General features: G+C 42.8%; 2 protein-coding genes across 2 annotated transcripts in view; one reads left to right on the plus strand and one right to left on the minus strand.

Annotated features, from left to right (window-relative positions):
- lrmp (lymphoid-restricted membrane protein) overlaps window positions 1-23,895 on the minus strand; it is a 30,408-nt gene extending 6,513 nt beyond the window's left edge. Inside the window, exons 1-28 of the mRNA XM_034525853.1 lie at window positions 23,773-23,895; window positions 22,285-23,006; window positions 21,585-21,695; window positions 20,398-20,578; window positions 19,050-19,108; window positions 18,868-18,943; window positions 16,948-17,106; window positions 16,740-16,857; window positions 16,218-16,268; window positions 15,960-16,037; window positions 14,958-15,014; window positions 14,659-14,718; window positions 14,249-14,313; window positions 13,841-13,928; window positions 13,165-13,311; window positions 12,671-12,754; window positions 11,901-12,052; window positions 10,315-10,426; window positions 9,192-9,435; window positions 7,378-7,430; window positions 5,423-5,519; window positions 4,742-4,910; window positions 4,075-4,162; window positions 1,849-1,895; window positions 1,575-1,660; window positions 1,304-1,479; window positions 246-321; window positions 29-83 (exon numbers count right to left, since the gene is read on the minus strand). Coding sequence (XP_034381744.1) covers window positions 29-83; window positions 246-321; window positions 1,304-1,479; window positions 1,575-1,660; window positions 1,849-1,895; window positions 4,075-4,162; window positions 4,742-4,910; window positions 5,423-5,519; window positions 7,378-7,430; window positions 9,192-9,435; window positions 10,315-10,426; window positions 11,901-12,052; window positions 12,671-12,754; window positions 13,165-13,311; window positions 13,841-13,928; window positions 14,249-14,313; window positions 14,659-14,718; window positions 14,958-15,014; window positions 15,960-16,037; window positions 16,218-16,268; window positions 16,740-16,857; window positions 16,948-17,106; window positions 18,868-18,943; window positions 19,050-19,108; window positions 20,398-20,578; window positions 21,585-21,695; window positions 22,285-22,957 — 3,362 coding nt within the window. The 5' untranslated portion in view covers window positions 22,958-23,006; window positions 23,773-23,895. The remainder of the gene's footprint in view (window positions 1-28; window positions 84-245; window positions 322-1,303; window positions 1,480-1,574; window positions 1,661-1,848; window positions 1,896-4,074; window positions 4,163-4,741; window positions 4,911-5,422; window positions 5,520-7,377; window positions 7,431-9,191; window positions 9,436-10,314; window positions 10,427-11,900; window positions 12,053-12,670; window positions 12,755-13,164; window positions 13,312-13,840; window positions 13,929-14,248; window positions 14,314-14,658; window positions 14,719-14,957; window positions 15,015-15,959; window positions 16,038-16,217; window positions 16,269-16,739; window positions 16,858-16,947; window positions 17,107-18,867; window positions 18,944-19,049; window positions 19,109-20,397; window positions 20,579-21,584; window positions 21,696-22,284; window positions 23,007-23,772) is intronic.
- bcat1 (branched chain amino-acid transaminase 1, cytosolic) overlaps window positions 4,068-24,660 on the plus strand; it is a 30,385-nt gene continuing 9,792 nt past the window's right edge. Inside the window, exons 1-5 of the mRNA XM_034525857.1 lie at window positions 4,068-4,187; window positions 4,367-4,491; window positions 4,582-4,633; window positions 9,388-9,452; window positions 14,229-14,327. The gene's annotated coding sequence lies outside the window, so the exon portion shown is untranslated. The remainder of the gene's footprint in view (window positions 4,188-4,366; window positions 4,492-4,581; window positions 4,634-9,387; window positions 9,453-14,228; window positions 14,328-24,660) is intronic.

The raw sequence follows: 24,660 nt of genomic DNA on the forward strand, positions 1-24,660 counted from the left end.
AAGTTGTGTTATGATAATTTGCTCTTACCTCTTCCGGTCCTCTTTGGAGATGCCATCAGTGTCTGAGATCATTGACGTCTTGGCTAGAAACAATAAGCAGGTGTTTGGCACAACAAATGCCTGATCAAATGGTGCAATCACCATTTAGATTTTAAAATGTGCTAGCAAAAGACAGTTAGTAAATAATATATATATATAAAATATACATTATATAACTGTGTAAAACAAATATATATTACACATACATTCCTTCTCAGTGGCCATGCTGGTCTCACTTTGGTCCTCCTGGGCCTTGGGCTCCTCGATGCTGCGTGACAGCTCCTGCAGGTTTGAGACAAATGTTACTGCCTCCATCGGCTCATTCTCCTCCTCCCGATCGCCTTTTAACTCCAATCCCCCCATGCTCACATTGCCCTCAACATCCATATTGCTACCTTCACTCGCTCCCTCCCTCCCTACTCTCCCCTCTCCCTCAACAGTTTGTCAGAAGAAAAGGTGAAATGTGAAGATTCAAAGCTGCTGGCAGTGAAGTTGGATATTGATTGCGAGTAATCTGATCCCAAGAGGAGCCACAATGAGACCATGTACTCTCCTTATCTCTCTCATACACACCAACTCACGTAGCTGGAAAGACAGCATTTCTCTTCAGGTCAAAATGTCACTGAATGAGACTATTTGCCAATCTCTTCACTGACAAGGAAACAGAATCTTGATAATACAAACTCAATTCAACATTTCCTGGAGTTTCATTTAATCTACACTGAGCTTGTTTAGACTGAAACTCAGAATAAGAATGAAAAAATTTAAATGAATATATATATTAAAAGGAAACGCACTTTGTGGTGTATAAAAATGGAGTACCAATGTCTAAATGCTAAAGCGGTGTTTACTGCTTGAACTCAAAGCATGAATTGTGCCGTTTGTTGTGACAATGCATAATTTCTGCCAAGTATCATTGCAAACATGTTTCTGTGAGAAGGATGTGACAAGAACAAATGTTTGTAAGACAAATATACACACACGCAGATCTTTTAATGCATAAGGATGGCTCTTTATTTTTATAATGTATCGTTTGTATTATATACCATCTCCTACAAACTCCATTTAGGGGCTGATTATTGTGATAAAAACAATGGAACATTTCCTATAAGATTTGACAACAAATAAAAGGTTATTGTGTCACTGTATAATGACCCCGATTTACGCAAGAGCAATAATCAACTCCAACAGGCAAATTACTTTAATATGAAATTAGTATTCCAACGGTCAGTTGGGAAGAAAGTGGGAGAAGAGCAGGTCTTACCAGTTCCCTCTTATTTTTGCCAGATATGGGGAGGGAGTCCTTTTTGGCTGCACTATCCTCCGATTGGTTGGGGTCAGAGGTCGCGCTGCCCAAGCCATGTGCGACAGGCGTTCCTGACCGAGTCGGGCTGCTGTCAGAGAAGGTGGTCGCTCCGCTGCTGGAGAGCCGGTCTGTCCCTGGAAGGAAGAGTTGGTGTGTGGGTGGTCAAAGTTACACAAAGATGTAAGAAGGCGTAAAAACACAGGCTCCTTCATACAGTTTTTCTTCCTACCTTCCATGCTGGCGGCTACTGTTGGCACCTCGGCTGTACTCTCCTCCTCTTCCAACAACACAGGTAGCGCAGGTAGCAGACACGTGCTGGAACACGCATACAATGCATCTTTACGCAATACTATAGCATTTGCAATTTTTTTAAATCTTAATGTCTGTGAAAAAGAAAAACAGTTCTCCAAATCTAAAGAGTAATTGCCGCTGTTGGATAGTGACGTAGTGTGAAAACCCTGCGAGTTCAAAAGGCTTCCTGAGCCAACAGTTGAATCACTCACCCGTCCTCCGCTGCTGATCGGTCTGTTGACTGGTCCCGGCTCAGGCTCTGACAAAAAGGACGAGAAGGAGGGCGGAGTGAGAAAAAGACAGGTGGCCTTGCAGTGCACTTTTTTCTGCCCCACATCACAAGAAACGGTCAATGATTAAAAGACTTGCATACATTCATGTAGTGTACCTGTCCCATTGCAGTGATGTTAGAAAGATTGGACCGATTCTTTATATAATGTGTTGCTTCACGGAGAGCCCTGCAGCTCTGTGTGTGGCTGAGAGGCTCACAGAACACCACTGGCACAGTGCTCAGTAGTGGAGGCGGACATACACAATAATGTGTGAACACACACACACACACACACACACACACACACACGCACATGCACACAATGGCGCAAGGTGAGCACTCAGAGCAATGCAATGGGATATTGTGTAATGAGAATGCATAATATCTGCTTCACACGGCTCAAAATAGGAGAGCGCCGTCTTACCGTTTAAAAAGAAAAAAGAATAAAAGACTTCATTTTACAGCCGAAGAAACTGTGAAGCAAAACACTGGCTGCTCCTGTTACCTCTTTGCAGCATCACAACTAGCATAACATTCAAATCAAACACATTGTTTGGTAATGTGATTGAATGTCCTTCCTACAGCTATATTCTAAAAGTTGAGATCATCCAATCCCCTAAAATCTTGTTCTTTCCTAAATAATAGTGATAGAGCATTTCCATTCCTGCATATCATTATTATGTCCCAGGACAACATCTAAGGTGGCATCAATCATCCATCCATCCATTTTCAATACCGCTTATCCTCATTAGGGTCGCGGGGGCGCTGGAGCCTATCCCAGCTGACATAGGGCGAAGGCAGGGGATACCCTGGACAGGCCGCCAGTCCATCGAGGGCACATGTAGGGACATGCAACCATTCACTCTCACATTCACACCTATGGGCAATTTAGAGATCAATTAACCTGCAGCATGTCTTTGGACTGTGGGAGGAAGCCGGAGAGCCCGGAGAGAACCCACGCTGCCACGGGGAGGACCGCTCCGACCGGGAATTGAACCCACGGCCCTCTTGCTGTGAGGCGACAGTGCTAGCCACTACACCACCGTGATGTTTTACTTAATTTATTGTCTTTGTAAAAATATTAGAAATAGCAAATTTGTCAGATGTGTTGAGCAATAGCGCAATATAACACGTTTTTTAAATTTGATTCAATTATGCCATTTTATGTTGAATAATTTCAAAATATTAACAGTGAGATTACACCATGTTTATACTTCCTACCACCAACACAAATATGGTGAGAAGTCCTATGAAAATATCCATTACTAAATTTTACTTGTAAATGGAAGATATTTGAATATATCGAAATGATTGTGTTAACTCAACTCTGTCTCTTGGTAGATTAAAACCAGATTCATAAAATAAAAAGAAACAGCCTTGATTTGGCAGAACACCTTTCTTGACCATGCTTCTATGAGGGTGAATATGATAGATAGGACACTAAATAAACCAAGCCGAAATCTCTCAGAAGGATGCAAACCAGAGTGTGGTGAAACGGCATCACAACACAGCCTTGGCTCGAACATGAAAACCCTGCAAGACCATCTGAGGTTGGACATAATTTCCGTGAATCAATCGTATTGTGTAGCCCACACATAAGAGCAACCCATTGTAAACACTAATTGGACAAGAGAGTTAATCAAACCCAATGAAAACTTCAAATGTGCACGCTGGTAAATTCAGATGGAGTCTTACATTGTTTTAAAATCAACAAAACTTGATAAAAAAAAAAAGAATACATAAAAAAGAATTAATCAAATCCCACCTTAGTAAGCCATGTTAAGCATTTAGTACTTGCCTACTTTGGCAACAGAGTTCATGGAAGCAGATAGCCCATCTCTGAGTCATAGACTTGAGCAGTAATTGATGGCCGCTTTATTCTCCTTGAATTTTTCCCTTTTTACAAGGACTCCCTCTCAGCCTGTCTGTGGGGGAAGCCAACCCTCAGCCAGCCCCTCAGCCAGCCCTCAGCCAGCCCTCAGCCAGCCTACTGACCCCCCCCCCCCCTCTCTCACTTTCTAACACACCTACTGTCACTCGGCTAGAACACAAATAAAGTGGCAGAGAGAAAAAGAAAGACACAGGGAGAAAAAGAGGAAGGAGAGCTGAAGAGAACAGAGGAAGTTGTAATCCCTAATGCATTAAAACACTTCCCTTTGCTACTAACCTTAGTACGACTCATGACTGCTGTGCTCGAGTCCACCGTGCCCTCTTTCTCTTCTCTGCTGTGGTGCTGCTCACTGGCCGGTTGGGTGCTGACCACAGGTGAAAGATCAAAAGGTCAACTGTCAAGCACCATCCATTTTCTCATTCTTAATTTGTAAATTAGATACACTTTCTATCTACGTAATGAAACGGTAAGAGAGCTGAGGAACAGCTTTCGTCTCTTTGTAGGTGGACTGTGTCTATGCAAAGAGTCGCTGCAGAAATACTAATTAGCCTGCACACTCCTCCCACAGTGAGGAAACATCCATTTGACTAGCAAATGTGGACCAAGTCATATGGAAATGCAGAAACTTGAAAATGGTAAAGTCAACTGAGAGTATTGTGGCCAACGCCTGTCAACTTCAAACCTAGCAGGGAGGTATGGTTTATAATAAGTCAGGATGTGGGTTGAGGCTATGTGGTGATGTCAAATTCCTCTCTATGGAAACTTCTGTTTTGTGCCTTTTAGGTGGGTTCAGCCAATCGAAAAAGCACCAACTGTGGATAAAGTTCCTGTTTAGGTAAGATGATCATTTGGAATTTTCATTGGAAGAAAGGAAATCTGATACTCTGAATGAATACATAAATACATAAATAAATAAATACTGGGTTTGATACACATCATTCACCTCTCAGTCTGGGTAATAGTCTCATCTCGTCCAGGTGATGTGCTGCTGGGAGGAACCATCTGGGATGCTGTGGGAGGGGTGTTACTAAGTGTGACCGTTTGGTCCTGTTCAGATGACTTGCTCAGATTTTGGGTTTGACCACAGGAGGGAGACTCTGCAGTCCCTAGAGCTAGACGAGAGAAAAACATAGCAAAGTTTTATCAATATGGTGATCAAAGAACTACAGTATTACAGCTCAGTGTGACCTGCATGGACATTTTCATTGTATTTGACGTAATGATTAATTAAATAATTTTTTTTACCATCTAGTTCATATGGAAAGTAAAATAATCAGTAAGCAAAGGATCAACAATCAATAACTGACTTATACAGTTAATAAAGTGTGTTGCAGTAATGCAGTCACCAAGTACATGACATTACAAAGCAGTAACGATATTTGACCAAAAAGACTAAACAAATGAAAAAAAGTGTCATACTGTGGCATTTAGTAGAGTTTGACCTTCATTTTGCAAGATTTAGTAAAGTCTTCTCTCCGCTAAACAAAACAGCAAATGTGAGTCAGGAAATGACTCACTCTTTGGTTAAGTTGTAAATGCACGCAGTAGAGCGACTAGCTAAAGCAGAAAGATGTGTGTGAGCCACATAGACAGTGAATTACAAAGAGAGAGGCGGCGGTATTACCGTTGTTCTCAGAGTGGAGCAAATCAGGGAGAGCATCCGCCTCTGGGTGTCTAATTCTGACAGCTTGTGAGTGGGTGCTCAATGGCACTGCTGCCTCCTGACAGACACACACACACACACACACACACAGAGAGAGAGTGAGAGAGAGAGGGAAAGGGGTGACAAGATCAAATACGCAACAAACATTAACCATGTAGCAAACAGCCGGCACACAATCAGTCAATAGAAACAAATCGTTGTCGGATGAGTAGACATTGCTTAAGGAGTCAACACAATCTAACAGCCGATAGACAGCACAAAGCATCTGTTCCATCACTGGTGGATTGTTGGAAAGACCCCCAATTAATGTCATCTTCATAAGAATTCAAAAGCGAACATCACTTTCATACCAACTGCAGCAATGATGTTTAAATTAGTTTTAAAAACCTTGCAGGGATGAAATTAATTAGGCATTGCGGACTGCAAGTGAGTAGAATTCATAACATCTAAATTCATGAAGTGTGAAAAGACATTGAGATCATCGCTTCGTAATGTGTAATTTAGTGAATAACATGTCTTATTAAATAACAGCAAGTAATTTCATTTTTACCACAGTGTGACCTGAAAGTTTCATCACTGTCATTCTCTATAAGGAAGGGGACGGCTTCAGCAAAAGCAAGAACACTGCTGCCTGTGAGGAGGCTGTAAAGGACGACATGTGAAGAGCCATTTGGAAGGCAAATGGCAGAAAGAGGAAAAGATAGAGTGCAGAAGATTATATTGTGAAATAAGAGGGCAAGAGAAAACGTGTATAATGTGATAAATTACTCTTAGACACATCTGAAGTTGCTATAACACACGAGTGACAGGGACTGTTTAAATCCCTCCTTTTCTATGGAGCGTTCAAGGACATTACCATACCCATCATTAACTTTCTGACCTCAACCCTTTCAATTTGAACTTTTTTTAAACACACGTTCACCTATATGAGCGAGTGGTAGAACGTGGTTTGATTCACCAGAATCAGAATCAACCATTCAGGAGAGATGGGCCCTCACAGTTGACCCAACCACATTACCAGATATGTGGCAAAAATGACTGCACTGCAATTCATTACCCATCTCTTTCAAGTTTTCAAGCTAGTTTTTCTGATCCCCCTTGACGTTGATAATTCTAACTTTAAAAAGCATCCTACTTCCTTCAAAACCACTATTAGGGAAGTGTATATTTCACTATATTCCCAGAAACAGCAAAGCATGACAATGGAAACTCTCTGTTTTCATCCATTAAGCCAACGTAAGCCGAGTACCAACTCTGTTTTGGTACCGTCATGCCTGCTGCTGACTGATACCTGACACACACCTGGCAGCTGCCAAATTACAACAATAATCTATTGCTGGCCTGTGAGCAGGCTGAGATCCAATGCCTTGCTCAAGAGCACATTAGTGGTAGTTGTTTAGGGTGGAGATAACAAGGGAATTGTTTACATATTCACTTGTGTGATCTTCTGATAATCACATGTGAGCCATCACAAATTCATTTGGGCATGTGGTTTACAGAGATTGAAATACACTTGGAAGTCACATTCAGAGTAGCTATATTCAAAACTTCTAGAGACCAGGCTAAAGACGAGTAGTTATTTCATTGACAGTTATAAAACTTCAGTTAGCAACATCCCACTGGAATTAAGGCCTTTGATGATCAATATGGACTTTAAATGTACTCTGATATGCTACATATGCTCTAGTTAATGTTTTAAAGGATGTAGAATATTCCATTTAACATGCATGTTAAATATTTCAGTAATTAAAAATCGCTGAAATACAAGAAATACCATAAAATGTGTGCCATTTCCAGAAAATATTTAGTAAAATGTTGTTAAGGGGATAAAATATTAACAATCTCAAACATTAGCATCTTATGCAACACATATATACACATAATACAGACAGGAAAATATCACAATTTCAATTTACCTGCAAAGATTGACAGTTCACCTCTGGCTCTGACTCTGTGCAGGCTGAAGAGTCTGTAACAGATGGAGAGAAAGAGGTAAAGAGAGTAAAATTAAAATACATTTGGGAAAAATAAGGCGGAAAAAAAGAACTACACAAAGACGCTGTTCAATAAAAACACAAAATGATTGTCCACTTAATCTACAGAGATTAATAGACATCCAAAAGCAACCCCACCTTTTACCATAAAAGGTCAGACTGTCTATCATGCCAGGCATTGAGTTGAGGGAGGGGCAGAGAGGTTAAAATATCATGCATGGCTAAGGTATTAATGACCACGTCCACAATCTCATTTTATTTCTCTCTGCCTGCCAGCCGCTCATGCAAGCAGAGGAATGGAGGATTACTGAGCTCACTTCGTGGCCTCAGACCGGTCGTACACCTGGCCATACAAGGGCCTTGAGAAGGAGAGGATTTCACATACTCTGTCGACACGCACACTCACAATCTTTATAAAACCAGGGCCACAACAACCATAGAAGGCAGGGGTCTACTGCCAAGGGCCTCAGGGTGTGTGTATCCTTACAGTGAGAGTGTGTGTACTGTACTGGTACTTCAAGGGTGGCTGAGTGCCTTGTGACTCCCATGGATTACAGGGGGATAATATACATACACACACACCGTTTTCACCTGTAGAGTTTATCCTGTGAAGCACTTTGTAAGGCACAAGGAAACCAGCTGGACATGCGAGTGATCTTCAAGTCACAGCTTAATGTTTAACTAGCTGGTCTGAGACTAAAAACAGTGCTTTTTGGCTTCACAATAGATATCGAAGAGAGTAAGAAATAATTAAATTACTAAAATATTGCTGCTTACAGTAATCAACAATGTGTATATTTATGGCCAATATTAGCTGTAGTTTGAGTTGATGTTCAATTTAGGTATACCCAATCTAGAGCGATATGAATGTGGATAAAACTGTAGTACTCACATACATATGGTTTGAATATTCTCATAAGAAGAAGCAGGATGTAGTAGTTCACATTCTTGTTGCATTAAGTTAGCTCAAGGCCTAATTCTACCGAGTTGGATCCAGAACGAGGAACCGTGCGTAGGGGTCAGAATGGAGTTACAAAAATATTAAACTATATTTAGTTCATTTCGCTTGGGCTTTATGAGGTTCCAGTTAGCCTGGGGATAATTCTGGTGTCCACCAGATTTTTAAAAAGGCTCAAGGAAGAGACTGCTCAGTTCCCAAATTCTCCTGAGAGCTTTTGAAGATTGTATCATGGTCAAACCGTACACCCCAGCCCGTTCACTTCGCTCGGCTTCTGCCAATCTGCTTGTAGCTCCTTCACTTCACTTCGAGCTAAACACTCAACAAAATCACGACTGTTTGCTGTGCTGGCTCCTCATTGGTGGAACGAGCTTCCCATTGACATCAGGACAGCAGAAAGTCTCTACATCTTCCGGCGCAAACTAAAAACACATCTTTTTCGACTATACCTTGAATAGGTAGCACTTAAATGCCGTAGTAGCACTTAAATGTCCCTTACCGATAGCACTTTAGTAGCACTTACGGATAGTACTTTGTAGTTTAACTTTATTGAAGAAATTGTACTTGCTTGATTCTTGTTGCTCTGAGTTTGGACTCACGGTTTAATGCACTTATTGTAAGTTGCTTTGGATAAAAGCGTCAGCTAAATGACATGTAATGTAATGTATCCGTTGAAAGCCAATTCATATTATTCATTAATAGTTAGAATAGAAGAGCAGTTAAAACTGTTGAGATGTTGGCTGGTGGTCATTATGTCCACTTTTGAGTTTTCACTCACCTTGACCCCCTCCTGTTGCACCATGGCCAGGCTGGGCCTCCCCAGAGAGGGCAGACAGAGGAGTGGACGTGTCCCTCACTCCTCCCTCTCCAGTTGTGTCCACCACCGTCCACTTCTCCTCCACATCCTCGTCTTCACCTCGGTCCGTTCGCTCGACCTGTTCTTTACAATTCCTCTCTGCTAACTCTTTCTTCAGGAAGTCTTGAAGGGCAAATTCCTCATCCCAGTCCAAGTCATCTCCAGGCTAAAAAGGAAAGGAAGGTAAAGACAAGGTGTCAAAAAGATAAATGAATAAGTTGAGATGCACAAGAAACGGTACAGCCTGATTGTAAAACATTCCACTAGGGCAAACTCCAACTGGAGGTGATGAGGCAGTTCAGCAGTGACCGTTAAAAAGAACTTCTAAGAAAAAAAAAGTCACCAAAAAATATACATACATACAAAAAAATCACAGCAAAGATCAGAGCTCATATATGACCTTCTCTTCTTAAAACTTAAATATTTGTGTTTATTAACAAATCTGTTATTTCCTGAATCAGGGCTATACTGTGTAAATGACTTCAAAGTAAGCGCTGCTTTATTTTACAAAGTACCACTTGGTTACGGTATGCAAATCCCTCTACTTCGGCACCAAAAACTCATTGTTAAAACAACGGTGCTGTAATGGAAATGTTCAAGCGTGTCATCGCATTTTGCGCAAGGAGCAGTGCGTAGGTGTGCGGTCGCATCTGATTGTGTGTGGGTACACATGTCCGCCTATTCGGACTCAACGCTCCTCTACCAGATACTCCATCTGTTAGAATACAGTATGAGCCGTCACTGCTCTCCAAGCAAATCACTCCAATATCCAATGTTAATAAACACAAAATCACACATGTAAATGATCATTAGATTGGAATGAATTCCAAACCCAATATGACCCTTCATGCCAGTGAATACTCAAACACTGTAGGTGAAACTTGCTTACCTGCCAGACTATGGACAATGTATAGTGACTACAGATTAAGATAAAAATATTACTTCTGTGAATAGTGAAAGCAAGTGGCTGCTGCTGTTTATTAAATATAGGTTGATAGATTGCTGCCCCATGATCTAGCCCGGCCATGCTCCCCTCCTCTCTGACCTCTTCTTCTGGTACAGGTGTCTGGCATGAGGCCTCTCTGCTGTCCTGAGGAGTCTTCAGCTGCTCCAGCTCCTCGCACAGCTGCCGCTTCTGGTTCTCCTGCTCCTGCACCCTGCGCACACCAATATAAAAATACAGTTAACTAAAAACAGATGAGGCATTGTTCTTTTTTCAAGAGAAATATAGAAGAAACACACAGATTAATAAAGCTCTGTTAACGTTCCAGAGAGCTATAAAAATACATTCACAGAGATCCCAGAGAAGACAGTACAGTGGACATACTGTACCCAATCCGCAGGCCCATGCAGTGTCCCATTCTGTTGCCCAGGGTGACCAGCGCCAGTTCTCCGACTGGCCAAGTTACGGTTTCTTCACTTCAGTTTTATAGATCCAGTCCCAGCCCGACCCTCTAATTTCAAGACTTCACCGGATCTCAAATGAGTCCTACAACAAAATCCTGATGCCAGCACTGTCTTGTAGTCCAGTCTTACTCTGAACGGTCTGCATTAGCCCAAATACTCCAAAGCAGGAGGTAGATATCTACCAACAATTAGCCTTCTTTGTTTTATTTTTATTTTTACCAAACAATATTCCCGAGTTCACCCTCGTAACTAAAAACCTGTAAATCCAAAAGGACAGCCTGACCAGTTCTCCTTCTCGTCTTGTACAACTCCAGCTCTGTTATATACCTGAAGGGGATGGCCGTCTCCATGAAAACGCATACAAAACAGACGCACACACACAGCTCAAGGCAAACCCATCACAGAGTCAGAGTGAAAGTCCAGAGTTGGCACCAACTCAGACCCAGTGAGGCGGGCCCTTTGGGGTCATTGAGGTCAGAATGATTGACAGGTCTTTTCCCCACTCAGCACAACTGACTGGCCAACTGGGAGAGCAGAGACACCCACATTTGAAGGAGTCTGAAATTAATTATTATTTATGTGGAGTTTAGTAGATTTTAGAAATAGATTTCCGACAGGCAGACCTACTCGAATAGCAGAACAACTTAATCGACTGCATAAAATCCTCTTTAGTTCTGCCAAGTAAATTATTTGTATTCATTCATTCAGGACCATGTGGAATTTAAGATCCGGGAAGCTCCACAAGTACTCCTACAAGATTACAGATACAGCTATTAGCTTGTTTGAACAAGTAAGGTCAGCTAGGCTAATCAGCTAAACTTGAGCGCTCATTACACCTGGACTGCATTTTTATTCAGTTCCAGTCACACTGCTGGATTTAATCAGCTTCTAGCTTTCTAACCTATTATTAAGTCTTCTTTTATGGTGTCAGTATTACCTTACTTAGCCAGAAAATGAAGTCTTATGCTCTGCCCACTGGGGTTTAATTCAACCAATGAGATCACTACTGCTCAAGAGCAACTCCTCCTCAACGAAAGAGTTTCCTACCTTAGTCAAGTTGTCTTTAATTAGCCAACACAAAAGCCACTGCCGATCGACTCTTTCACATTACAGCGCTCTCATACCACATTTTCACAAAACTCCCCCCACCGGAAAAATCACTCAGCAGCTCACACATTTCTGAATGTGCACTCATCTTACCACAGAGAGCGAAGCATCTCTCACCTGACTGAAAGGTGCAGGATCTCGGTGCGGGACCTCCTCATGTTACTGGCCATTTTGATCAGCTCCTTCTCCAGTGAGTCTGTGTACTGGGCCAGCTGGTCTAGGCTGAGGGCCCAGTCGGCCCTTCTCGCGTCCAGCTCGGCCTGCACCGTCTGTGGGAAGACAAGGCCAAGAATAGCTAGGTGTTTTTCACACCTCCAAAAAGTTCTGACAACTAACTGTAACAAAATATTTCCATGTCAGCTGGCACACCCAAGAAACAGAACGACTGGTACAGCTCTGCTCCACTAATGGTTTCTGTCTCATTTGCTATGTTTTCTGCTGTATGGCAGTACGTGCCTAATGAATGCAGAGTGGCAACCATGCAGAGGGGTGGGGAGAGAAGAGAGAGAAAGAGAAAGAGAGAGAGAGAGTTGGAGTGAAGGAGGAGGGGAGTGGGTTGTGTTCATGGTACAACACACTGACTAAACAACACTGCTTGGATGGGGCCTGTTGGAGTTATATAAGTGAGATATCTCTAGAGAAGAGAGATGGTGGGTGGGAAGGAGAGAACGAGCAGTGATAGAGAAAAAGAGTGCAAAAGGTAGAAATCACGTCACATAATTTCATGATTCATACATTTCAAAAAGCTGCTCAAACAGCCCTTTTCAGCCCGAAATCAACCCATATGCAAAAGAATATTGCTCACAGGCACCAACTTCAGTGCTCTGAAGCACCAACTTTTCTTGAGCTTACATCAAGTGTCTGGTAGGTCTGAAAGTGTATCTGACCTGGAGACTGGCGTCTGTGTTGCCTGATGGCTGTGCACAGGCTGTAGACAAGGCGGAGTTGGTTTCTTCTGTGAAATCCTTTTTCTAAGAGACATAAAGAGGACGCACGCATGTTGTGTCAAAGAAATACTTCAAGATGGAAAGTCAAGAATCTGAAATGTGTCATGCACATCATTAGCAACATAATTACATGCATTCATAAACCTGTCATATACTATTCTAAACTCATGAGAGCCGAGGCAATCTTAAGATGGTAGAAATTGAATATGACTAAAACTTCAAGAGGGCTGTCACCTTTTAATGAACCTCAACGGTTCATCTAGAAAGGGAAGACCAATACAATTCTTAAAGTTAAGTCTTAAAAAGGTTCCACATTATGAGTGAAGACAACTCCATACTACAGAACAAAAGGGATTGCTTTATGCCAACTGTCCATTAGAGTCAGGTCAATTTTAGTGCAAGTCAGGACTTCACCCAAACTTAATTACACTTACCAGTGTATTTATGAGGTTCTTGAACTCCAGAGCCATGTGGTCAGGGTTGGGTCCCTGCAGCATCAGCAACACTTCCCTGTCCAGCGTCTCATCCAACAGGGAGATGCAGCTGACAGTATTGGACAAATGGTCAACTACATGGGAAGCCTGCAAGAGATATTTACACAAACACAACATGGAATTAATACCATGCCATCCCAATTATGAGAGAGGCTGGACTGTGCAAAGTACACAGCATATGCAGAAAGGCAATTTATTTTTAGACAGTGCTTTGTATTGAGTGAAATATGTGAGAAGCCCTACAATTAGTCAACGAAAAATCTTGCCTGTAGGCATAGAACTTCTCAGAACTGCAGAGGCAATACATACTGAGATTACACACCATTGCAAAACTAGCTGCGTCTGTTACAGCGGAAGGTCAGTGTGGATGACGCATCTATGTAAGGTCCATTCAAATTAAAAAAATGTGGCTGCTACAAGGAAATTGACAAAGATGCAGCAGCTGCGAATTCTCGGTCAGAAATGAGAATAAATGGCAGTACTAAGAGAAACTTTAAGAAGATGGAAGCGTTTTATAAGTGGTATGATAACGTGAGCCAGATGAAAAAAAGAATACAATTAGAGATCAAAAAAGAAAAGTTGAGCAAGTGAAGACAGTAAGGGGAGTGCTGCTGACCTCCAGTGGTGACTGTGCCAAAGCCAATTCTGTCTGTAGGGACCCTGAGCTGCTCTGGTTCAACCTATAGGCCACGGACAGGCCAGCCCTGTGAGACAGGAGGACAGTGGAGAAGGTTAGACGTGAACAAGTTATAAACAAAGACATTTGTTAGAAAAGGTGGTAATGCACCATTGTTTCAAAGTTACAGACCAGAACATACAAATACCTTTTTATAAAAGATACAGTTTGAGGCTGGAAGAGTTTATCTATCCACACACACACACACACACACACACACACACACACACACAATGACTAAAGTAACCATCTAAAGTCATAGTTTGAAAGATTGAAGATGGCTAATCTCTACTTTCACCTGACCTATTGCTTACCCCTTCATTCCCAGGTTATTCTTGGTTCACTCACCCAGACAGGAATGGGTGCATCATCTGCATCTGGTTCTCCAGCTTGCTCTTGTCTGCCCTCAGAAGCTGGAATCAGAGAAGTATGTTTGGTAAAAGTGCTGACATGGCACAATTCAATTTGAATATCACATATAGCTTTAAACCTTTCTGGTATGTTTCCCAAATATTCATATTCGAAATAAAATCACCACCTGAAGTTCATGGTCAATATTTCCAATCCTATTTAAATTAGTTCCCTCCATTTGCCTTCTTCTGTGAGTGTTCTGAGGATTAATCATCGCTGCACAAAGCAAATCACTGAATGAGACCACATGGGTCTACCAACAAGTAGAAGCTGTAAGAGAAACTAGCGGGGTTTGCTGATGAGTAGAAACTGAAATTATTATATGATGTGAAGTTCAACCCACTGACCTCTGTGATGGAGGAGTATTCCTCCACTGTTGACTTCAGCTCATTTATTTGTCTTCTCTTCTGTAAAAGAAAGTAAGACCCGTTTAAGTTTTGTAGCGAAACAGATTAGGACAAAGATCTGTTCCCATCACCCAGAAATTAAGTTTAAAAAAAAAAAAACGTATTTGCGACATAATGGTAGCTGACGTTTACACTGAGCCGGTGTTTCGCTGAATGGATATTTTTTTAAATATTTTTAATAGTGATTAAAACTGCCACAAGCAACAGTAAAATTGACAATTAAAACATGCAGCACTGACCTCTTGTATCCCAGCTTCCTTTTCACCAACGACGGCATCAAGAGAGTGAATTTGCACCTGTGGACAGGGAAAGGGAAGTCACAGAAAGCCCTGTCCAATGGTAACATGGTCAACACAGCGATTCTAATGTACCTGAGACAGCTCCATGTGGGGAATGAAAAAAAAAGAATAAGATAATGACCGAGTAGAGATGTGACTATAATGCATGTAGTGAAGACTTTCACAGAATTTGATAAGATATTTAGTTTTTTGGTGACGTTATCACTATATTGACATGTATGACCCCAGGGAGAAATATGCAGTGTTCACGTAGAGACAGAGCTCACTTTACAGAGAACAGATTACTGAGACAGCTTTATCACATGATGCTTAAGATCAGTAAAGCCAAAGAGCTGGTGGAGGACAACAAGAGAAAAGGCAGCCCCCCTGTCCTGGTTGTCAGCCAAGAAGAGTAGGTGCAGAAGGTTGATCCAAATATATAAATTGGGGTCTAAATAAAAAAAAAAAAAAAAAAACAAACACTGAAACTGTCTTCAGGAAGGAGCAGACTGTTCTTTCTGAGGAAACTCAATACCCCCGGTTTGTGCAACAGGCTCCTGCAGAGCTATCAGTCTGGAAAAGCCAGTGCTCTGTTCTTCACTGTGGTGTGCTGGGGGTGGTGGAATCAATGCTTGGAGGTCTGTAGTCTCAACAACTGTTCAGGAAAGCCAGCTTGTGATAAGGTTAGAAATGGCATCTAGGGTTATCAACCTGCTCACCCTCTCTGCAAAGAGCTGTGGCAGATTGGCAGCTCGTAACAGAGCGAAGGATAACTAATGTGATCACAGCCTGGGAGTCGTTTCTCCTCTTAGTCCAGGGGTGATGGATAAAAGATCTTGTTTGCTGTACAGATTGTTAAGTTACTTGGCTTTTTACATATACAAGGATAATTGATTTGACTTTGTTGGTCTTGTTCTGCCGTCACTGGCATACCCATTTTAATGGGGAGATAGTAAAAGGTACCTGAAGGTCAGTGTTAATGTCACACAGCTCAGCTATCCTCCCCTGGAGCTCGTCTATCTCCATGGTGACCTTGAAGTTCTGGGGAGCCATCAGAGGGGAGTTAGGGCAGCGGGTCACATCCTTTTATGTACAAACTTGAAACAATAGACTCTGCAAGCCATCTATGAATAAACGAGCACTACTGATTCCCTGTGAAGTCACTTCATTGATTTTAATGTAAACTCCTCTGACAAACGTTCTCTTTGGACAGTGGAATACCTCTTCCTGAAGAGAAGCAATCTTGGCAATAAGACTCTGGTTCTCCCTCTCCTGAAAATAAATACAAATAATCAATAGCAACTATGGAAATGCATGCGCAATCCTACATGTTCTGCTCGATTACATTCTGACAGCTCGACGTGTACGTTAGAAAAAAAGTCTATCAGAATTCTTCCCTATTGTGCCTACAACACCAGGCCTTGTTCAAAGCGTGCATCGTTGGTTGCATGATGCCAAACATTTTCTAAATTGAATGGTATACATGTTTTAAAAAAAAATCATCATGGCTGACATGGCACTAGTTTCCTGCTTTGAAAGGCTACGTTGAATGACAAGCATGTTTATTTTTCATTCGAATGTGGTCAACAACAGTTGCTGCTTTTACTTTTGGTTTGCAATGCTGCAACTGTCTGTTGTTACAAGTGTTTCTTCCCTTTCAGCCTCAAGCTTTCTGTATGCACTGACGCATGCAAGAAGAAGGCATTTCATAGATCCTCTTTGTGCTGCCCGAGTTTGACTGACCACATGTTTGCAGTGTGCTGAGGCACGAGCTCTGCCTTCCTCCGTACAGTTCAGAGTGGCCTTCATCTCCTCCACCTCCTCCTTCAGCATCTTCTCCTTCTGGGCCAGCTGTAGGTTACTGTGTGAGAGGACAAACAGATGAACGTCAACAAACCACAGAGTGCTGCACTGAATCAGTGCTGTTTATTTGTATCCAAGTGCTTCTTACACCCTGGCCTGATTGCGTAGATCCTCATTCTCCTCTGCCAGCTTCTGGTTGCCTTCCTCCATGCCTTCCACCGCCTGCTTCAGCTTCCTAACCTCCTCCAGGAGCTTTTGGTTGCTCATCTGAAGGTCAGCAACACAATACACCAGCTCTGATGTCTCACTGAGGAGATAGAAACACATACAGGCAGGGGTTAGATTGGGCCCACCAGAGCCAAGTGCTGCCTTCTGACATCCATCCATCCATTATCACCCGCTTATTCGGGGTCGGGTCGCGGTGGCAGCAGGTTCAGCAGGCCGACCCAGGCTTCCCTCTCACCCGCAACACTTTCCAGCTCATTCTGGGGGATCCCGAGGCGTTCCAAGGCCAGCCGGGAGATATAATCTCTCCAGCGTGTGCTCGGTCTTCCCCGGGGCCTCCTACCAGTTGGACGTGCCCGGAAAACCTCTAATGGGAGGCGTCCAGGAGGCATCCTGACTAGATGCCCGAACCACCTCAGCTGACTCCTTTCGACACGAAGGAGCAGCGACTCGACTCCAAGCTCCCCCCTGATGTCCGAGCTCCTTACCCTATCTCTAAGGCTGAGCCCGGCCACCCTACGGAGGAAGCTCATTTCGGCCGCTTGTATCCGAGATCTCGTTCTTTCGGTCACGACCCAGAGTTCGTGACCATAGGTGAGGGTTGGAACGTAGACCGACCAGTAAATGGAGAGCTTTGCCTTCCGGCTCAGCTCCCTCTTCACCAAGACGGACCGGTACAGCGCCTGTTTTACTGCTGCAGCCGCACCGATCCGCCTATCGATCTCCCGCTCCACCTTACCCTCACTCGTGAACAAGACCCCGAGATACTTGAACTCCTTCGCTTGGGGTAGGCAGTTTGCCCCCACCTGGAGGGAGCAATCCGCCGGTTTCCGGCAGAGCACCATGGCCTCAGATTTGGAGGTGCTAACTCTCATCCCTGCCGCTTCGCACTCGGCTGCAAAAACGCCCCAGTGAATGGTGGAGGTCACGGTCCGAGGAGGCAAACAGGACCACATCATCCGCAAACAGCAGAGAGGCGATCCCGAGACTCCCGAACCGGATCCTCTCCGCCCCCTGGCTGCGCCTAGATATCCTGTCCATGAAGGTCACGAACAGGACCGGTGATAAAGGGCAGCCCTGGCGGAGGCCAACACCCACCGGGAACGTGTCTGACTTACTACCGAGGAGACGAACACAGCTCCTACTGCAGGCGTACAGAGACCGGATGGCCCGTGCCAACGGGTCCGGCACCCCATACTCCCGCAGCACCCCCCACAAAAACCCCCGAAGGACCCGGTCGAAAGCCTTCTCCAGGTCTACAAAGCACATGGGACCCCTCGAGTAATCTTGCGAGGGTAAAGAGCTGGTCCACTGTTCCACGACCGGGACGGAATCCGCACTGTCCTTCTGACATCCAAATTGCTTGAAACATCCACTTTCAGATTCTTAGTCACTAAACAAATGTAGACGGTAGGCTACTTTTTACATGACTTTATGAAATAGCTGGGCATCATACAGCAGCAAGATCAATGCCTGTGTTTGCGGACAATTTACACATGTGACACAGAAGCTGTAACTTTATTCTAGAGCAGCGCCAAATAGGTCGAAGCTTAATTCATAATGTTCACATAGGGCTAAACTAATGCTATTTTCTTTTACTTCTGCAGATATTTGGCATCATGGCAACCAGATGCAAGTGTTTTAGCTGAAAAGAAAAGCCCTGCAGCGCCTCAATGCATTTAACAAAAAAATTATTATATTTGTCATCTTTGTCATTTAAAAAAGCAACACTATACTTATACTAGCCTTAAAATAAAGTGTATTTTATAAAGCACCGGTCATACCAATAAAAAGATAAAGTATTGCTTACAAACATGGAGACACACACACACACCTCACTTACAATTCTGCTCTGGATGCCTCCCCGCCAAATGCCTCCAAGCTTCCTGAGGTCATATTGAGCAGCATGGACCTTGTGGCTAAAACACACGCACACAGATCCAAAACACACAAAAGATAACTATAAATTTAATGTGTAAAGGATACAAGGAATTGAAATGCAAAGATATTAATTAACACACTCACCAGACAGGTTGTCCCTGAGTTTGACTGAGTCCTGAACAATGTCATCTGTTGTCTCTTCCCTGAGATGCAATGAAGACATCAAACATTAAATTCAAGGAATTACACAATATTTTGCAGGATTTGGCAGTCATGCACTATGACGTTTCTTTTAGACTCCGAAAAACTGAACTGCTTTGGTGACTGACACATTGAGAACTAAAAATAAATAAAACAGTCAGCTCTCTTCTCTGACTGAGTAGAGCGTTTGTACATCATTTTTTGGTTTGGTTACTTTATTAGTACCCGTAGGTAGACTTGGTAGAGTCTACATGGTATACAAACAGACCCAGAGCGCTCTGCAAAAAGAGCTTTCTGGCTGGAGTACATTTCAGTTATACTAGTGTGTGCGTGTGTGTGTGTGCATGCGTGTGTGTGTGTGTGTGTGTAGTCAGCAACTACTATTTTTAAGCATATCTTCACCCACAGTTGATGCAGGGACCCTTTGATCTCGTCAGTAACAAGATGAATCATCACAAAAATTGCACCTCAATCGTAGCAGTTGCAGCTCTTTAAATAAGTTTTCAGCTTTATTTTCAGCCCACACATAAGGCCAATTGTTAAACACCAGAACACAATGGCTTAGAGGCATCATCTCGACCAGGTTTCTCAAAACGTGACCACTTGCGCCACACACACACACAACACGCGCACAGCGCAGGACGCAAAAAAGACACCTTGTTAAACAGAGATGCACATAGCTGAAACTATTGGAAACATTCTCGCCAGTAATCGCTCATATGACGCATAATCAGCCTACACAAATCTACTTGCATAACCCAACCAGAATAAATGAGTCGCTCTTTCCTGTAAGGCTAAAAATAAAATCACAGGGCCAATAAAGATGGTACAAGGCATCTTTGCCTTTACATGTCACGTTCTACAAATATGTAGAATAAAAGCACAAACGTGGAGTTAATTTAGCTACCAATTTAGTCATAGTGCAGATCTTGATTGGAACATAAAAATAAATTGTGGAATCTGGTCATAATAGCAAAACAAACATCTCACCTTTTGTTTCCCTTTCATTTTCAAAATAAATGAAACCAAGAACTGCACAAACTATCTATTAGTGCCCCATCTATTAACTCTAAATCTTTGCCAGTTCCCAACCTTTAAAGTAATTTTTGTAAAAAGTTTTCAACGGTCACACCTACAGTTTAAAAATAGGGACTCTAACAAAAGCTTGACTTGTTCCAGGATGTCCACTCACCAAATGAACCACACTGAAAATACACATTTCTAAGTAAAGGATCACATGCCTAAGGAATCAATGTTTTTGGACTAAAGCCCTTTATCAGCTTTTCAGTACCCGTTGTTGCGGCAGTCATCAATCCACTCCTTCATGACGGCGTGGTACGTATCCAGGTCAATGGAGACATCTTTGCGTTCTGGATCGAGCATGTTGCAAAGGTCCTCGAGTCCGCTGTCTTCTGAGCTGCGACTGGTGGTGTGCCGCAGGTAGTCCACGATGTGAGACACGTACACTTTACCTGGAAGATGAGTGACATGGAGACACTCAAGAAAACCATCATCACCGTACCAGATACTTTTATCCCATTGGAACTGTGATGATAGATAAATAAATAAATATCATTAACGCACTTCTCCTTAGTTTTCTTTTGCTTTGTTCAGTTATAGGTGAAGGCTGCAAACGCAGTAACCATAGAGACAGTCAAAATTATGATTAACTTTATTACTTCAGTCAGTTTCACAATGCGGTTTTCTTTTTTCAAAAAGCTTTTCAGCATTTATATTTTTATCACAACAGTAGTCTAAACTGTGGACTAGTTCTCCCCTATGACAAAAATGCTTCAGATGACATCTATCAAATCTCATAGACATCTCACCAAAACACTATTTTCACAGGTTTACAAAGCCGTTTCTACTTCATAAACAAACTAACACAAAGCTGAATGTGACAGAAATGTGCTATACTTCCACAGAAACAGCAATAGTGAGATTAAATCGCATTAAAAATCAAGTTAAAAATCAGACCAATCATGGCGGCAACATATTTTATCTTAAGACCTACTACTCATTTTATTGGTTTGAGGTAGATGGAAACAAATCACCTGAACAGCACAAACTTCAGAAGAGTCTGCAACTCTCAAAAATGGTAATCTTCCTCTTCGAAAAATTGTAAAACAATGGCCACATCCTCGGTACTTCATTAAAGATATACCTCTGACAGATCCCCTCTACTGCACAAGCTTTTCACCATTAAAATACTGAAAGAACACTGAACCGATAAGAAAACCTATAAATAAAAGATTGTGTTGCCAATGCTAGGGGGCACAAGAGGAAGACAGACAATGCTGATACTGTGCGACTGATGGAAGCTGAGGGAATTACTTCTGCCTTCTACACAGAAAAATACACAATAGTATACTCAACGAAAAGTTGTAATTAGTAGATCAGGCTACCGCATTCAGCTGGCTGGAAGACTGAAATGCTGTAACCAACCGTAGAGGACTGTGTGCGTTTGTGTGAGCATACCTCGGCGCTGGGTGTCGCAGGCATGGAAGATGGTATCGAGGAGATTCTCCTCACAGATTAGGCTGATTTCTGCCATATTTTCCTTCCTGTTTTCAGAAGCCATTGAGGATCCTGAGTATGAATATGCAACATGAACACACCAAACAAAGAGTGTATTGAGTTGTGTAGAAAAATAAGCACATGATGCATTTTCAGAAACATTAACAACTGTAAAATTGCCATGACTAGAAACTCTCCTTTACAAAGTTACAAACAAATTAGTTTAAGGCTGCGACTAAAAACTAGTCAGTGGGCCCCCTTCCCTTAACCCTTGTTCTTTCACACACATTGACTTGAGCTTTTTAAGTTGGGAGACAACCTGATCCCAGATTTTACATTGGTCATTTGAAAAAAACATATTTTAAATTTAGGATTATGAACATGTAGGCATACAACTGAAATGTAGGTTTTGATCTAGATAGACAGAAAAAAAGACTTCAAGAAAGGACAGAACCAAACTTAAACTGAATGAAAAAAAAAAATGAAAAAAGGACTGCGATGCCTGGAGCCTTTGGAAATTGTTTGCTTTGCCTGGTTGGTGATACAGCCTTACTAGAAAAAGCTTGGAACGTCACATTTAATTATTGTTTTGCTTTCCGCTGCAAGTACACTGCTACCACAACCTGCACATTCCAGCTCGCCAGCAGCCACTCCAACCTACCTCCATCTCCCATAGACAGTCTTTTCACAACCAGAGCTGGGTAGGACAGCTCACACTCTGTTGAGTTCCCCTTGTCCGCTGAGCAGAAGTTGAGGTTGTAGGAGAGGGTGCTGTGGTTTGGGGTGAACGTACGACTCAGAGGCGTCGTGCTGCTCGGCCTCTCGTTCTCGGGCTGCACCGACTGTGATCCTCGTGTGAATGTAAAGTAAGGGGTGTCTTTGGACGGCGTCGAGCAATACCCCTGCCATGTCTCAACTTGTCTTAAATCACTCCCATCAGCACTTCTCCTCTCGCCGAGAGTGCTAGTGATGGTGTATGTGATGTTAGTTGGCGTGGAGGGGTTACATGCTGGGGTGGAAGGGGTGAGCGGAGGGACAGAGGGATCCAGGCTGCGCCTCTGGAAAGCCGCAGTACCCATCCCTCTCCCTCTCCCCTTCACTTTCTCCTTCCCACTCTCCCCCTGGTCTCTGTGGAGGGTCCCTTTCTTCAGGATGGTTTCCAGGTTGTGCCGGAGGCCACTCTGTGGGCTGTCGTAATTGTTGGATGAGAGTTTTGGAATCTGAAAAGGGGAATTGGGCTTGCGGTCACCACGCCACTGAATGGTCTGTAGCTTGCGGCAGATGCTGTCCACAGGGTTGTGGCGTCGACTGGACTGGGGCGTGCAATAGTCCATGCTGCTGACGGCAGGGCTGCAGCGCTAGGGCTCGAGGAGAGGCTGAAGTCTGAGGAGAGAAAAAACACACACACACACACGTTTGATTGCATGCAAAGTTGGTTAAATTAAGAGAAAGGAATATAGAAATGTAAAAACTTTTAAATGATATAGATGACCAACGCCTCTGGTGCACTGGCTATCAGTCACATTCAGTCTATACTGCTTTGTCTGGTTGGACTAACTCCAAGGTCGGAGGCAATAAAGATCAGCAGGTAAAGCTGCAATCTGGGAACACAATATAAATGTCAGGCATACAGAGAATAATTGGGCATATTTGAGACGAATATAGAGTAGCCCAATATGAACAATTTGCGGGATAAAACGGGGAATTGCATTTTAACTCGCCTGAGCCACGCACAATTCAATAAAAAAAAGTCCAAACGGTCGCTATTAAAAAGGCAAGAGAGGTCCCATTCAAAGCATCGCCTAAAGCACCAGGTGCACAAACGAGGTAATCAAGTCAAAGAGTTTGCTTTTAACCTGTGAACACAGTCGTGTTTCAGAAGATGTATTTACAACTCCCAGCTTTAGAAATAAAATGTAAACTCAATATCACAATTAATTTCATTACGGACATTGTTTTTTTTGTTACGGTTAAGCTACTACACGTTGAGGAGGAAAATAAGCAAAAAAGCTAACAATAAAAGCGTCGAAAGAGAAACGTCATTTAGCTTAATTGGCCAGCGGCTCGTGCGCAACGGTGTCCCCGTAGTAACAGCATGCACCTGAACACTGAGTCCAAAACCAAGATATTGTAGTTGTTGTTGTTTTACCTCGTGAAGCTTGTGGGAGCAAATATCCGCGTCGAAGGGTTGCCAATACGCGCACACGAGAGCACGCGCGCGTGTAGTTTGAAACTCAGCGCTCGAGACAGAAAGAGTTCAAAGAAAAGCCTGGTGGGTTGTTCACGAAGAAAGACAAAATAAGGCAGCACCTCCTCCCTGCGGCTTGAATGAGACACAGCACCTAGTGGGAGAGGCTACGGGAACTTCATAGTGTTATTAATATCAATTCTCACACTCAATTAGAGGCCGTTGGTGCCCGAGCATGATCTCAACTGACAACCAGGCGACGTCCTGCCACACCCACATAAAAAAGTTACACACACACACATATATATATATATATATATATATATATATATATATATATATATATATATATATATATGTGTGTGTGTGTGTGTGTGTGTCTCTAACTTTTCTCTGGTTTATTATATACATATAAATATATATATATATATATATAAGAAACCATCAAACATCCCTATGAGACAGGGATATTGAGCCGCTGACGTACTTCATAGCAGTTCAGTGTCACAATGCTAGAGGTGTGGTGTTGAAATATTGATTTGGGTAATTTGCCTGTTTGATCGCGACTACGCAGACTGGTTTCAACCTGATCTGTAAGCGGTTTAGAGGCCGAGAGACCGTTCACCAGGAACCTCCGTGTCCGAAGGTCGCTCCCGATCTGAAGGTAAGTCATGCAAAAATATTGACACCTAGATTGCGTGTGCGTGAGTCTCGGGGATACATGTTGGCGGTATGTTGCAGGTACACATTATTAATATTGATATTGCAACAGCCAAGTGACAGATGTTTTCGTATGTGGACGAGTCTCCACTACATAGTGACATATGTTCGTGAGGGCCAATGATTATA

The sequence above is a fragment of the Cyclopterus lumpus genome, chromosome 23, assembly GCF_009769545.1.
Source record: "Cyclopterus lumpus isolate fCycLum1 chromosome 23, fCycLum1.pri, whole genome shotgun sequence".
NCBI classification, from domain to species: domain Eukaryota; kingdom Metazoa; phylum Chordata; class Actinopteri; order Perciformes; family Cyclopteridae; genus Cyclopterus; species Cyclopterus lumpus.